The sequence below is a fragment of the Cajanus cajan genome, chromosome 3 (assembly GCF_000230855.2).
Source record: "Cajanus cajan strain Asha chromosome 3, NIPB_CcT2T_4, whole genome shotgun sequence".
In the NCBI taxonomy this organism is placed as follows: domain Eukaryota; kingdom Viridiplantae; phylum Streptophyta; class Magnoliopsida; order Fabales; family Fabaceae; genus Cajanus; species Cajanus cajan.
In genome coordinates, this window is record NC_138519.1 from 65,869,284 (window position 1) to 65,887,088 (window position 17,805).

At 27.9% G+C, this 17,805-nt stretch overlaps 1 protein-coding gene across 1 annotated transcript; it reads left to right on the forward strand.

Moving 5' to 3' along the window:
- Nucleotides 1–11,096: 11,096 nt before the first annotated feature.
- Nucleotides 11,097–13,103, forward strand: LOC145956412 (uncharacterized). The gene has a single exon (XM_083072007.1). The coding sequence runs from the start codon at nt 11,097–11,099 to the stop codon at nt 13,101–13,103; it is 2,007 nt and encodes a 668-aa protein (XP_082928133.1).
- Nucleotides 13,104–17,805: the final 4,702 nt, after the last annotated feature.

Below are 17,805 nucleotides of genomic sequence, written 5' to 3' on the forward strand. Positions count from 1 at the left end.
TATATAAAAGATTTTCGTGTTTATCTATTTTTACGAGTGATTGATATTTATTTTATTAATAAAAAATTTATTTACATTTTTTTAGTTTATTTATTTATTTTTAAATATCATGTTACTAAATGTCACATTAAAACTTAATTATTTGTAAATGTTAATTTGATATAAGGACCAAGATTTCATATTTTTAAAATATAAATTAGAGGGACTAAGTGTCTATTTTAAAAAGTAGACTAAAATTGTATGTGAATAAAATTAGAGAGACTAAAAATATAATTTAATAAAAAAATTAAACATAAAAATAAGTTATAAATAACAAAATGAACCATAGCACATGTGCATTAAATAATAAAGAAGTAGAACTTTAAAGATGATTACAACTTTATGAACGACTTTTAAAATTTAAGGTTTAATTAGTTTATATGATTAGTAAAAATTTAAGATTTTTATTTTTAATAAATGTAAATTAAACTTTAAATCTAATAAATTTAGCTTAAATAAAAATTTAGTCATTTAAAATAAGATTATTTTAATTTTAATCCTATTAATTCTAATTATTTTTACTTTAATCCTCTTAATTTAAGTTATTTTTGTTTTAGCTCTCCAAATTTTACTTGTTTTCAATTTATTTTTTTATTTTATTTTTGTCCCTATAAATTTCTTACTTTTCTAGTTTGGTCACTGTACTTTTTAGACTTTTTTAGTTAAATTTAATGATCAATTTGATGGAAAATACAAAAATAAAACAAAATATTTACAAGAACAAAAATTAAAAAATAAAAACTTAAAAAGACTAAAATAAAAAACTTCCTATTTACAGAAACTGAAAAGTTATTTAAGGCTACATTTAAAGAGTTAATCACTCATACACTTTCAGTGTAAAGTTTTGTTACACTAATAACTAATTATATCTTTTAATAGTACTATGTCATTTGCTTATTTAATTAATCAAATAAAAATAAAATAAAATAATTAAAAAATATAATTGATTATCAGTATAAAAAAATTTACATTAACAGTGTATGAATGATTAACTCAAATTTAAATACTAAACAAACTAATTGGTTAGTTTAAGTTAAAACTAAGTAAAATTTAGGTACATTACTTGGGAAGTTATAACTCAAGTTATATCTAACTTAAAACTAATATTGAACTAGTAATCTAATAAACGAATTAGACTAATAAGTTATAGTACCTACCTAGTCAAATAAACTTACGTACATATTACTAACTTGGACTTAGGTACATATTACTAAGTTAGACTAATCATATCACATTCTACATTTATTTATTTATCAACTGATCATGTAGAATGTATTATTCTTAAAATTGTCAAATACCATTAAAGATCTATTAAAAAAAAAAAAGACATTATAGAATAAAATTGTATAACGATATATATTGTCTTTTGAATTTTAAAAGAAATCATATTCTTAAAATCGAAAAAGACTTTATCTATGTGGTTAGAACTTTTTCCAACTAGAGAGTTAAAAAAACTAAATTTTGATTTGTTTATAAATGGATTAGTGTTAGTTGTTCAAATTAATTTTAGAAAAATATTTGGATTCGAGAAATCAAGTATAAAATGTTTATTCAACCGCATGTCATAATGGCAGATTTTTACATATTTGAGATGGGAGCTTGGCAAGGCTCATCTAAAAGTAAGGTTATTAAAGTTCAAAATTTAGGTTTATCAATTAAAAATTATTTGCTATTAGATTTGTATAAAAAAAATTACATATATTGATAAAACGTCTAACATATAACCCTTTTATTTTATGTATAAAAGTCTTCTTTATCCCTTCAAAAAAAAAAAGTCTTCTTTAAATTTTATTTTAAACTTTCACATTATTGGGCAGCCGTAATCTTTGGGTGGACAATAAACAAAGTTATAAATTTATGAGAAAAGGGTTATTTTCAATTTAGAGGAAAAATACAAACTACTCTCTAAATTAACTAAACTTACTCATTTTTCCAATAATCTTATCCTTATTTTCATATTCACCACTAGCATAATGTTTAAGTGAATATGGATTCTCGCCACAGCAACTCGCTTAATTAGAATCAATTCAATTTCTAAGTAATTTTAACATTCTTCTATTTAATGTGTGGATTGCTCTTTTCAACAACTTTGAAATAGGCTTCAATCATGGACATTGAATATGGATGAAGCCTTAACCATACACCTTTTCAATGATTTTATTTGCTTCTTTACTCTCCAACTTTGACACTCCATGTCCATTACTTGTGCAAATTATTTTAATTATTTCTAAGTAAGCTTGAAAGGAATCACGAAAGGGAATCCTAGACCCACCTTTCCCAGTCTCTTACAAAGGTTAATGCCAAATAAAAAAACAAGAAGGAAGTTCAGAATATTCTCCGCAACTCTCTTACTTTTTGAATAGGTGAATGCAACTTCTATTCATAGTTGAACAAAAAAAATCATTGTAAATCTACAACTTAGAGGAGGTAATATTGATTAAAATGTGGGCTTCAATTATAATCTAAACGAATTATAGTAGATTTTGGTTTAAAATATATGCACTAAAACCTACAAACGCTTTATTTGGAGTTTCAATTTATTTTCTATTAATCCATTTATATCTAGATTAATATATATATATATATATATATATATATATATATATATATATATATATATATATATATATATATATATATATATATATATAGATAGATAGATATAACAAGCTTAAAAAGGAAAAGAAAACGAGATTTATTTTCTCACTTCTAATTTGCATCAAAATTTTAAAAATTGAAATTTAAAATTCAAAACTAAATTTGAGTTTGGTTTAAAAAAATTAATATATTCGTATCAAACAAGACCTTAGTGACTGAAATATAAAAAAGAAATGTGGTTTCCATAGATTAAGTTGCTAACCTGTTTAGCCACCGATTTAAAAGTCATTCACTAATATATAACAAATTAACAATTGATAATTTTGTCAAGAATTAATAATAGTTCGTTGCTAACATTTTATTGTGAGACTGAGGACTGTCATGAATGAGTTTAAATTTTTATTACCTTTTTAGAAATTAAGAAAAAACGATTATTATTACCATATAAAAAAATGTAGAGTTCCATGATTTTGATTCGAATTTTATTATTGTTATTATAATTTTGATGAATAAAAGAAAATAAAAAATGTTTTTAATTTTTTTCATATTTATTATTATTACAAACAAATAATGATATTAAATATACATAAATTACAATACAAGTTAGTAAGAGATGAATAAGATAATTTATTTATTTATTAATAAAAACAGATCAGTGCATCGTTTAAGGATAATTGAATCAATTACTAGGATATATAGTCTTGAAAAGTTAAGATAACAAGCACAGAGTATTCGTTCAAACTTTATTATTATCAGTAATTTTTCCAACCCATAAAAAGAAAATAATAAAAATATAAAATATAAAATAAAAATAAAAATAAAAATGAGTGTGAATAAGTTAGCCCTCTGCATGTTGCAAGCAACAATTATCTCTCTCACCTTGTGGCTGCATAGTTTGAGTTAGCTTAACAATACCCTTGCCTCCATCGACATCTCCTAATCCTTTGTGGTGAACTTGTTCAACATTTCAATCATTTCTCACATTTGTTGTATTTGTTCTGGACATGAGTTCACCAGCCTAAACCACATGATCATGACCCCACGAACTCATTGTCCAATTGGTTGAGTTGATCCATACATCACCCTTCTTATTCCTTCATGCATTCAATATCTTTCAATTATGACATTGTGATCGACACAAATATAAGAGAAGGATTTGGAGTAGAACATTAGAGAACGTTATTTTATTTTATTTTTTATTACATGGATGATAAATTATTCTGCAATTAAAATATCACACATCTTTATGTATAAAGTAATTGAGAACTACGGATATATATATAAACAAACTAATTATAGAAATTAACCGCGGAACCTTAAACATATAAAACAATTATTAACGTACATGTAAAATTTTACAGTAACAAAATAATGAATAAATAAGTCTTTTCTTGAATAACATAAAGATTGGCAGGAGAAAGAGAAAAAAAAAAAAGGTGCTAATTATTAACTAATATATACTCCGAAAAACCAGAAACGATAAAAATGTTGTGAGTGTGAACGTGTTTTTAACGCACCCCCACTTTAAACACATTGTTACACACACTTAGTCTCATTTAGGAGAGAGTTATAAAAAGGTCAAAGAAATTTGATTGAGACTCGAAAAGGATTTCAAAGGTATGGTGAAGACTGAAACTGTAAGCTTTTCTTCTATGAAACAGCAAATGTGACTACTTTTTGTGCCGTCCTTGAATCTAATGTGAACACAACTCGCGTTGAACGAAGTTACTTTTCGTTTGGACCTTGAATTATACTTGTGCCTAATGTGATAGCGTAACTAGGTAATGTATTCCAAACTTAAGTTGTTTTCTTTTTTGGCCTACGTTACTCGAATAATGTTAACTTTATATATAAAAGAAAATGTGTGTTATGGTTTATATGGAGAAGACACATAAATATAGGTGCATGAACTTGGTTCAATCTTCATGTCATATATTGCATTCTTTCTGAATCTTTTTCCCGTGGGATACCCTCTTGTTCTTCCAATGGTCTCACTTTTTCACGTTTACCGTGTCGCTATCATGGAAGCAAACCAGCTCCAGATAATGCTCTCCAGGACACATTTAAGAGTAAAAAAGAAACAAAACTTTCTTTTGGTGCATAAAAGGACGAAGCTGAAACAATTGACTATGATGATATTATACAGAGATTTAACCAATAGTAAAATTAGGAACCGTTAAATTGGACGAAGAATGTTGGAAAGTTTCATACCAGAATTTAGCCAATCTATGTGTAACATAAAATCATAGCATGTGAAATGCAAAAATGAATACATGTTTGGTTTTTAGGTTTTTCGTTTTTTTTCCCTGAAACTTTGTTAATAATTACAGAAATGGAACTACGTGAATTAGCTTTTTTTTAATATATAGAAAAAATATATATTAATTTTGTATTGATCTTTAGGAAATAAAAATCACGTCTTTAAATTTATTAATAAAAATAAAAACACATTTTAAAAAAATGCCTACATGAATACACTAGTGTAGAAAAACAACCTTTTATAATGGAGATTTTGTGTCAAGTGTATTTCACACACTTCATAAAAAAATGAGGTGATCACAAGATTGTAAATATAACAAAACTTTTTATGACAAGTATTGATTTATATAATATATATAAAATATTCTTTTTATGGTAGATAAGTCAAGACTCGTCATATAATGTTTTAGGAATAATCAAATAAATCAACACATACATCTCATAGTGTTCTCTTATCACACTTCATCATGCACATTACACACAAGTATCTCATACAACACATTATTATCATTCATCAACATCTCAAATGTTGAACTCAACATTCTTGAATAAAACATCAAAATTTCATATCACATCACACACAACTATATCATACATTACATATAGGCAGCAAGTCTCAAACACAAAGTCTTTAAACATAATTTCACATTTTCATCATAACTCATTCATTACTCATCCACAAATATTCCTTCTCACACTTTCTCTTAACTATCGGTATTAGTATTTCAAATCATTATTAAGATTAAACACTTAAAGAATAAAACAACTCACAAACTAGCTCTTCTTATCTTAAGTTTCTATGATATTGTGTAGTCTAAACAAGAAATTTAAAGTTATACTTATGAGTTATGATAGCATGTTGATCCTAATTTTATTAGAAATATAAAATAATTATCTACAATTTCTATGTTGAACTCAAGAGTTAGTTTTACCATCTACTATTTTTAAAATTACAAAATCATAATATTTAAATCTAAATCTAATAGCTTGATTATCCAAGGCTATAACTTTTATAAATATCACAAACTTAATTCAATTATTTTAGTCCCTTTAAAAGGCCTACAAGGTACAATTATTATATTTCAAATACTAAACACGAGACTCATGTTCTAACTCACATAATTCGATATTTTTTTTAACATTTTTATGTGATTCTCGAGTTTAAATTGTAGTCCCAAATGTATATTTTGCAGCCTAATGAACGAAATCCTATTTGGTTAATCACATAGAAAAATTACATAAATATTGATGCATATGCAAAAAAATTTGAATCCATTGAGTTGCACAAAACACACAAAACATATATAGTTAACCCTAATGCTCACATATTTAATTGTATAACCTAGATTCATAATTCATGACATCTTATACTCATATAACAACTCCATATAATTAATGCATGCACCAAATAAATTTCAACCAATTATTTTATAAGGCTTATAGGTCAACTCACTACCCATACCTCTTATATGTTCTCATAAGTGAGATATCCTCAGTCCCCCTCTTACCTCCTATGATGATCCTTGAGGCATAGACACCCTCTTCCGTTGTCTTCATAGCTACTTATCATGCTCTTTGGGATTCCTCTCTAGGATTTCTACTATAAACACTTTTAAGGTTTAGAAACTAATACACACAAAACTCATCTAATCCTCATCCTCTCACTTTAACAATAAGACTCTAGATTGGATTCAAGAGTCCAACCCAAAGACTTCCCTCTAACTCATCACTTATTTACTATTTTATTTTATTTATTAAAAACTTCTATGTACATTATAATAGCTTAATTAAAAAAATTAATTAAGCCTATATTTATACATATTATTTAACAATTTTATTTTATTATTTGTTAAAAAAATTGGATGTAATATCTCTCATAATTTTTTCTTATGACTTGATCATTAGATTTCTAAAACTTAGTGAAAATAATTTTTGCTTAAACAAAGACAAGTTATACAGTATGTGGGTCATGTAATTTGTTCAAAGGTTGATTATGGAATGGTGATTTTTGTAGGCAAAAGGTTAGTATCTATACATCCGCTTACTTCCATAAACACAGTAGTACATTTTAGGAAAATATGAGGGTTGCTTATGGTATTCTATGCTGAAGCTAACCAGTTGTTTACAATTTGATTTGATTTAACCTTTGAAAGTTTTCAACTTGGTAGTTTCTAGTTTTGATTCAAAAAACACAATGCACAATGAAATGTCGTTTTGTAACTTTATGAATTTTGTCTTGAAATCGATGGGAAGTTATTCAATGTTTGTAATAATGAATGAAAAACCAAAAGAACCCCTATCAGCATATATAATCTAGTTTGTTAAGCAAAGAAAGAAATATGTTTGTTTAGGGCCATTACATGTTTAATTTTAGATACCGATGTAATATGCAAAATTTGGTACATATGTCGTGGTCATAGGAAATAACCAATTTCAACTTCAAAAGTCAGTATGAATTAATGCCCTATTGTACAATTTTGTTGCTTGGGTAAAATAGCAAATGAATATCATTTTTTGTGCACGTCCTCTCTCCCATTAACTTTAGAATTTATGATGCGATAGGTTTGGCTTCTAGTTTTCTCTTTGACAAAATTTTGAAAATAAATACATATTGTTGGTTATAACTTATACACTCTACAGGTAAGGTCGCCATGAAAAACGTTCAAAATTGCCTAGTTGGTTACTCTCTCATTTACATGATGCCCACTTGAACTTGAGCACAGACATGGCTTTGCATATAGCACGTGAGGTTTGTCCTTGCTTATATATCTTGTTTGAAGCTTGTGCATGCACTACATTATAATGGAATCTCATGGATGCTAGGGCATTTTATTTTTGGTTTATGTTGCATATTCTTTTTTATCCTCTTTTTCTGGTTATTTCCCTTAAAATATATTATGTTACTATTTTATCTCAAGTATGATTGTGTCAAATTTCCTAGAGTCGGAGTTTGGAAGTAGTGTAAATTAAGACCCTAGACCTTCTTATGCACTTGATTTAATGATCTTGTCACTACTACATATATCACATTTAGTAACATTTATCTGCCAACATGTAATAAAATGTTACTAATTTCTCTTAATTATATATTTTTGTAACATTTTTAACAATAAATGTTACCAATTAATTTGAATTATACTCTTTAGTAACATTTTTAATCATAAATGTTATTGTTTTATTTAAATTATATATATTTTTTACTTTCTAACACTAAATATTACTAATTTATCTAACATTTTAAACATTTTTAATAACATATATTACTATTATTTACTTATTTACTAATTTTAAATAATAATTAGTTTTTATTTAAAATCTATTTTCGTATTTAAAAAAAAATACTTGCTTAATCTGGCAAAAACCTGCAATTTCTCAAAACAAAAGATCGGAAGACTCTTATTCTACTCTCATTCTACACAATTTCTCTTTTCCGCACCAAGAGAGAAAAACAGAGTACAAAAATCAGAAAATCGGAAGACTGAGCAATGGCAACATTCTCTCATTCTACTCTCTTATTCTTCACATTTAGAAGCCACAAACACTCGTATACCTAGTTCTTTTCATCTCTCATTCTACTCTCTTACTCTTCAAAATCGGAAGCCACATAATCACTTGACCTAGTTATCGAAACGTTAAAGTAAGTTTTACGATTTTTAATTTTGAGTAACCAGGATCTTTTGATTCTCTCATATTGTTCATTGAATTAAGGATGTGAGCGAGATATGTTATTGGTTCAGTGTTCTATACAATTGCTGTCTAGTTATTTCTGCTGCGCCTAAGAAGTTCTTGTGTTGAAGTTAAGAATCAGTGTGTTGTTCTCTATTGGAAGAAGTTGGATTGGTTCTGTGGTAAGGTATTTTTATCTATTTTCAGTATTACATTTACCTCTGAATAGAAATAACAGATGATGAAATGATATGGTTAATTTGATGTTTTCCTTGTTTTCCCATGTTTTAGCTGAAAGAGACTGCCCAAGAATGTGAATGTTGCCTTTAGGATGTTCTCTGTTGAGGAATATATTGAGTAAACCCTCAATTTCATTCCTAAAGTATTACTCTCTCCACTACTGAGAATTATATAATTAATCCCCCAATCCTTAGATATTAGAAATCATTAAGTAGTCCATCAAGTTTTGAAAAATCTATCAATTTTGTCTCAAATTTAGGAGTGAGAAATACTTGAGCTACTAAATCGATGGTTTATCCAAATGTTGCTTGAGAAAATAGATATTGGACTTTAAAATATGAGTGATAACATGAACTTTTAATTGCTGTTCAGATTAATCATCTAATTAGATGATCATGAATTGTGGCTGATATGTTAGTTTAAATTTTTAATTTAATGTTGTGTTAAGCAAGGGTTAAATGGCTAGAAAGTATAAACAATACATCTATGAAGTGTTGTTGTTATATGAAGGATGGATGAATTGGTCATTTGAATGGTTTCTATATTTATTATTTGTGGTTCTGGTAGGAAATGTCCCTGTTTGTGGATAAATGTTATGCTCTTTTTTATTTTATTCATCCACTGTAGTTCTATAAAATTGAAATAATTTTTGTTCAAGGTTCTCCTTTTCTCTTGTTTCATCCCATTAACTGTAGGGTATTGCACCATTGTCCCAACATAGTTTGACATGGGGCCTTCAAGTTAGATTTCCCATGATCAAATGATTTGGAAGTGGGGCAGTATATTGAAGTTATGCTACATGTTTAAGTTTAATTAAATTTATTTGTTTAGCTAGTTTGGCCCATCTTTTGACAACACGATAATTTCCTTTTAGTTACTTCTTTAACATGCGCTGTTCTTCCTCTGTTTTTTATGTGTTCCATGACAGCAAGTTCAAACTCCATTGTTGACTGTATGCTGACTTTTATATATAATATTGCAGTGCCTAAAAAAGCAAGAGAGCTTTATCTGTATGTGAGAAGGTTAGTTGAAGAACAAAATCAAGTGTGTTCATACTTTGTCTTCTCTGACTTTTGGTTTGACATTTGTTTTGTTTTTTAATCTTTTTTCTTCCGTTGTATGTGACTCCCTGGCTTCGTATTTTTTCTTAATGTTGGTGACAATATTCTTGCTCTGATATGTGGAATTTGTACTAATCATTTCAATTGATTGGTTGAAGACAGCCTTTGGCTATTATTGGCACTGATGGGTGCTTCTAGTTTTGTTATGTACCGAATGAAATATCATAATGTTTGGGTTCCAAGTTTTATGATGTACCTAACAACAATGCATATATTTTCCTTTTTAAACTATCTGCAAGTTTTAACCCTCAATTTTTGTGCACAACATTAACACATTGTAGGTTCTACTTGCATTCTTGAATGAGTTTTGAATTAATTTCTTGAGAAGAGATTAGAAATTCAATCAAGTAGAACACAAAATAATGATAAAGGCATTCATACCTCATTGATCCCACATGGCTTGTCACTATAATTAGAAGGGGAGTCTGATCTTTATAAAAATGGTTGAAAAGGAAATATACTCTCTAAAGGTAACTCACGGATGGAAAACTTGAGATGGAGAAAAAGTATTCAGAAAATCACCATAACATCTCGTGTACCATACTACTAACTGTAGCACATTTTTCAGCCACGCACACTACCGCATGGTTGGTTCTTGATGTCAACCAGATTTTCTTTCTTTATCATTCAAGATTCTAGCTTCCTGTTGACTTCTCAATTTAATACCATTCATTTTATGTTCGTTTCTGTTAAAAGTTCCTATTTATTTATCATCTTAGGTGATTTTTTTAAATCACAATTCCACGTATATGAGTAATTCAATGTATTATTCAGTTTAGACTTGTATTTTTTAGTTGATTAGTTGATCAAGAAAATCCAACATAGTGTTCTGATAGAAAAAAAAAAGAATAATCCAACATAGTGGAAAGCCAATTTGTAGAAACTCTCTCATATTAACTTCTTGTGCAGGTACATTTTAGAAAATGACAGATTTTTAACTACTAGACTCTCACCTAGTGCATTTCTCTTAAAGGGTAAGTTCATTGTGATTTTCATAAGAGAAATAATCAATTTCTTATTTCTTTTCCTGTATGATGAATTTTACACCATTTTATTAGATTCATGCATCTTCAACTTTTTAAGAATTTTCGTTTTCTAATAATTGTTGTATTGTACTATATTGAATTTTCTTATTTCTTTTAGGTATATTGATTTTTTCATGAGAGAATAATTATGGATAAGAGTTGGATACAACAACCTAGATCATCTAGTAGGTATTTGGATGGATTGAAAAATTTTCTAGACTTTGCATTTCAAAATGTTGCCCAAAGAGATCAAATTTTATGTCCTTACAAGAATTGCAACAATTGTTCTTGGGGTAATCGAGAGGAAGTGCATGAGCATTTAGTTTGTGATGGATTTGATAGAAATTATAAGAAGTGGATTTTTCATGGAGAAAGTGGATCTTCAAAAAAAGCATATGATAATGAATGTGAGAAATTTAGTATGCATGATGATTTAGATGACCTATTAGAGGAGACCTTTATGATGTCGACAGATTTAGGAGAAAATCAATTTGATGACATTATAGATGAAGATAATGAAGAGCTTGATAAAGAAACTACCAGGTTTTGCAAATTGGTAAATGATGCCCACCAAGAAGTATACCCTGGTTGTAAAAATTTCTCCAAGTTATCAATCATTGTTCGTCTACTTCATATTAAGAATCTTCATGGTTGGAGTAATGTGTCATTTAATATGTTGTTACAATTGCTAAGAGAGTTGCTCCCCGAAAACTCTTGCTTGCCATCAACATTCCAAGATTGCAAGTTTATCATTAAGGACTTAGGTTTTAGTTATGAAAAAATCCATGCTTGTCCTAATGATTGTATCTTATTTCGAAAGGAGTATGAGAATGAAGATACATGCCCTAAGTGTCATTCTTCTAGGTATAAAAAAATGAAGGTTAACAATTCTAGAATAAAAGTTCATCATAAGGTAGCTTCATCTCCAATTCCAGCCAAAGTTTTGAGATACTTTCCTTTAGAACCAAGGATCAAGAAGCTATTTATGTCATCAAAAACTGCTAAATTAATGACATGGCATGATGAAGGTCGAACCAAGGATGGAAAACTAAGGCATCCAGCAGATTCACTTGCTTGGAAAACCTTTGATTCTTTACATCCTAATTTTGCATCAGATCCTCGAAATGTTAGGCTTGGGTTAGCAAGTGATGAATTTAATGCATATAAGAATATTGGCAATCAACATAGTGTTTGGCCGGTAGTTCTAATGACATATAATTTAGCTCCGTGGGATTGTATGAAACAACCTTACTTGATGTTGTCTTTACTTATTCCTAGTCCTTCTTCCCCTAAGAGCAGTATTGATGTCTATTTGGAACCTCTTATTGATGAGTTAAAAGAGTCTTGGGAAAACGGGTTTGAAACTTATGATGCTTATAGTAAGCAATTATTTCAGGCATATGTTTCACTACTTTGGACAGTTAGTGACTTTCCTGCATATGCTATGTTATCAGGTTGGAGTACAAGTGGAAAATTGGCATGTCCTATATGTAACTACCACACATGCTCTAGGTACTTGAAGAATAGTAAAAAGATGTGTTATATGGGTCATCGAAGATTTTTAGACTCAAAACATAGGTGGCGAAAATATAAAAAGTGTTTTGATGGTACACAAGAATTGGGAGTAGCACCTATGCCATTAACAGGATCTGACATATTGGAAATATTAGGTGATAGAAAAAATGTATTTGGAAATAATCAAAAGAGGAAAAGACAAAAAGGTGATCCATGGAGCAAAAAAAGTATATTCTTTCAGTTGCCATATTGGGAGACTAATTTGCATCGTCACAATCTAGATGTGATGCATATAGAAAAAAATATATGTGAAAACTTGGTTGGAACATTACTAAATATAAAGGGGAAATCAAAGGATAATCTCCAAGCCCGCCTTGACTTAGTAGAGATGGGTATAAGAGAAGAAATTCATCCTAAAGACATAGGGTCAAATAAGGTATTTCTTCCTCCTGCACGATTTACAATTTCTTCAAAAGAAAAGGAGATATTTTGTGGTGTTTTAAAAGGAGTGAAGGTTCCAGAAAATTATGGTTCAAATATTTCTAGATGTGTTCAACTTGAACAACATAATATTTCTGGGCTTAAAAGTCTTATTACATTAATGAAGCAAATCTTGATTCAGAAAATGTTGAAAGGGTAAGTGAAAGTTATTAAATTGATATAATTACTTTTGATTTTATTTAGTCATAAACCAATTAATATTTATTTTGAAAAATATAGGTTAATAAAATGGCCGTTAAAACATGGAAGTCCATGACTAATGAGGTAAGTCTAAGACTTAGTTTCATTTTAAAGTAATTTGTTGTTGATTGAATCACTTTTTTATGACAATTGAATCAGGAAAAAAAGACTTATTTTGATACAACAGCTAAAATCAATGCAGAGTCTAAGAAATTGCAACATATTGCATTAAATGAAAGGTTATTTTTATAATTTATTATTTTATGATGATTTTTATTCACATAAATAATGATTTATGACATTTTTCATTTTGATTTTGTTGATTCTAAATAGGTTGGCTCAGTCTAATCAAATAGGTATGTTGCTAATTTTTAATTTATATCAAGTTTTTAACAATGAAGTGAGTTAGAATAAGAAATTGCATTAGTATACGTTATAAGGATTAATTACATTTGTTTCTCTTTTTTTTACCATATTTATATGGATATATGGTCTAAATAGGTAAATGCACTCCACTTGGCACAAGTAGAACAATCAATGATTTTCAAATAAAACAAATGGGAAAAAAGAGAACATAAGCCCAAAGTTCATTTTGATATGACTAACTTGGGTAAGTCGAAAGAGGGAAAAACTCACAAGAAACAACACAAGAAGAGTAAGTTGAGAGAGTTACATCTTGGTGGTTTCATTTTGTTATATTATTTTGACTTATGAAGAAACTTATTCTATTTTATTTCATTCTTGTCTTTTTCTTTAGACATTCAGAATAAGGAAAATCTTGCTAAAACCATTCAGGTTAGTATCTTGTTCTAATTTTATTTCCTGTTTTGGAATGAAATGTCCTAGGATCTAGTAAGGAAAGAAATGAGATCTGAGATTGGTCCCTCCTCTATTTTGCAGAATATTGACTACTATGAGAGTAAAAATTAAATTAATGAGATTTCTTTTTTCGCATCAGAGAGTGTTTTCCAGTCTATCATTAAAGATTATTTTCTTATAAAAATAAGAATAAAAAAATGAGAACTACGAATATTCTTAACAACATAAAAAACAGGAAAAATGATATTATAAATAAATTAAACACACACACAAACCCTTTAATAGATCAACCCAAACCCTCTGACAATGTGTACTACAAAAGCACTTGAAGTTATAGATTTTAAAAATAACATAAATGATTGATTACAAGTTGGAAGTGTGCTGGTTTGAGTTATGTTCTAGGGGCTTTAAGTCAAGAAAGGGTAAGAAATAGATTTACATGGGGCAAGAACTCATGTTAAGGAGTGAGATGGATATCTCGGTACTTCAAATAGATAGAGTAACAAGTGGAATAATCATGTATGGATATAGATTCAGTTAACAAGTACATTAAGAACCATTATTTACTATCCCATCTAGGTCTCAGGTGAATCGTACCAGCCCTATTAGCCGAACTTAATCAGTTAAATTACAGATGATGGCATGTGATATTATCATTTTCTATTCGTCATACAAAGATTCCAATTACAATTACTGGAGGGGAACATATATATCATCAAGGCTCAAGCTTTTCTTCAATCCTGAATGATTTTAATTTATTTTTTTGTGTTTTCAGTATTATAAAAACCATACTGCTATCCTGCTCATTACATGCTTGTGGGGCAACATAAAATTATATGAATTATACTCTTATTTTATTTTATTTTTCTTAGCAAGAAGAAAACTGTTAGCAACACATCTCTAGGTTACTTTTCCTATTTTAATTAACTAATTCTTACTTTAATAGCCAAAAAAAAAAAAATTTCAAACGACCTAGCTGTTTACTTCACAGAACAAAGATGACAGACAGTGGCTGAATCTACCAATTCTAATTTCTAAGGAATGAGTTAAGAGTTTAGGACAATATTTAATAGCCATTTTTTATACTTGTTCTTAATTTTTTATACCTTTATTTTGTTTATGTTGCAGGTTTTAGAGTGAATATGGTGGTGGTGGTGGTGGTGGTTGTGGCAATTTAGATCGTGTGTTTATTGAAGACATCTTACTATTTGATATGGAAGTTACACAATTCAAAATGAGAATTCATAGAAAAATGTAACAGTGTCACTTAGATGATTTTGGTTTTATCTTTGACAAAGAAGAAATTATATGTTATTGCAAACTTGAAAAATTTGTGTTGCCTTTTGAATGATACCATGATGGACAAAAAAGATTTAAATAAAAAGTTTATCTTTATTTTAATTCATTAAATGCATAACTTCATGCTTGCAAGTGTTACAATATAGTAAGTTTTCAATTCACTATTTGAATTAATAAGGAAGCAATGGATTCAAAGTTGTTATGATTTAGATGTTTAAAACATAAATTTGTAACATTTGATAAATGTGGCAAAAGGTATCAATTGACAACATTTATAAAATGTTACCAGTGATATGCTAAAATGTTACAAAAGATGTCAATTTGTAACATTTATAAAATGTTACAATTGGTATGTTAAAATGTTGCTAAAACCTTTTAGCAACATGGACTTTATACTACATTTGTAAAAATGTTGCTAATTATGATTGGTAACATTTTTCTTAATTTAGTAACATTTTTTAAATGTTGTTAAATATGAAAGATGTTGTAGTGTGTGTAACCTTGCTTCACAATTTAACTAGAAAATATGTATATGCCTAGATGTATCCATTCATATGCACGTAGTTGATGTTGGAATGTTATGACCTTGTTGGAGTTGCATGTTAGAGATACCATATCCAATGGTATAATTGCATACTTACACTTTTCTTATATGTTGAATGTAGTTTACACTTTTCTTATATGTTGAATTTAGTATCTTAAGAAAATGGCTCAGCCATATGATACAACTAGTGGCACTTACAAGAAAGCCTTATTGTTCCACCACTACTACATTTTAACTCTTTAGCAACATTTTCTTTCTTATATTTGTTAAAATGTTACTATATATTGAATAAATAAGTTATTTTGCAACATCTTTTTTGAAAAATGTCATTAGATAGAGTAATATTTTTTATTTCAATTTTATTCTTTTATATTATTTTCAAAATCAAAGTCCCATATCGAGTAAAAAAATGTCACATAGGTTATTTTGTAACATTTTTTTTTTAAAATGTTACTATAATTGCTTCTAAAATCAAAGTCTTATATTGAATAAAAAAAAATATATTTCTCTCATATCTAAATGTTATTCATAATTAAAAACTCACATCAAATAAACGAATGACTCATAAAGAATATATATAATCATATAGTTATACTTAAGATAAATAAACTTTGATATTTGATATATAATTAGTGGTGACTAATTAAGGATGTCTTCAATCTTCTCTTAAAGAATCCTTAGGAGTTTTGGAGACATAAAAAATATAATAATTGAGATTAATATCTGAATTAAAATTAATTATCATTTTATAAAGTTAACAAAAACTTGACAACATTATTAAAATGTTACAAAAATACTACTTTGATAACATTTGAAAAATGTTGCCTAATTGTATAAAAATGTTACTAAAAGTCTTTAGCAACATGGATTATATATAACATTTGATAATATGTTGCTAAATACTTTTAGTAACATTTTTATACAATTAAGTAAAAATTTTCAAATGTTACTAAAAATTTATTGTGTTGTAGTGTACGAAGACTTGGAGAAAATGGTTGCAAGTAACAAGGATGATATGTTGTATTGAGGCTTCCCTATGCATGTCTGCAATTTTTTTTAGAACTAGGGTGGCTTTAATGTGGATATTAATTCCATATGCAAATATCATGTTTACAAAGATATAAAAGAAATGTCATTTTGATGTGAATGGTGCCATAGAGCAATCCATAATGAGATAAAGAGACCTTGTTTAGCTTGAAAATCTAGTTGAGGAATTCAACTTCGATCTTAAAATATTTTATTGAATTTAGGTGAGTACTTTTGCATGATTATCGTGGATTCTAGGTTCCAATCTTTTAAACTTATTTATCATAGAGCTTCCTTGTATACATTATTAACATAGTTATCATCAATATTATATTATTTGAGTGTATCTTATATATACGGTTATGTTACTATTGTTATTTGAGTGTTAATTAAATTGAGGCATATTATATATTATATAGGGTTTCATTGAATTACACAGTCTTATTTGTATTGAATTGCTTGGGAATTCTGTTTCTATTTATAATTTGGGGAAAAATTAACAAAAAAGTAATTATAATATTAAAAAAAAAAACACAACCCATTATAAAATGTGTCTCTTTGTGTTGAGTGAAGTCATATCCAACATAGAAAGTGTCAATATTTAGACTTAAAATCAAATATATGATTAATAAATAATGTTCATGTGTATTATGTTATTATTTGTTATGTGTATAATATTTATTGTTATTTTAATTATTAGCATGACTGAATTTTCTTTTTACAAACCTATATCTAACATGTACAATACTCCTTCTCTTTCTCCTCCTTTTTCTCCTCATCTTTCTCATTTAGGAGTTGTAGAGCAGATCACCCTAACAAGAAAAGGGTTAGACAACCGACCACTTTGAAAGACTTGACTGTTAGCCGAAACAAAGGTGAGAAGAAGAACATTGACATTGACATGAAGACGGGAGTTGGTTATGGTCTAACTAAAAATTGGTTTCATAGCTTTGAACATGTATAAATACAAGTC

Bases quoted from the DNA above. Each gene is read 5' to 3' on its own strand.
- LOC145956412 (XM_083072007.1), top strand. From the start codon at position 11,097: ATGGATAAGAGTTGGATACAACAACCTAGATCATCTAGTAGGTATTTG.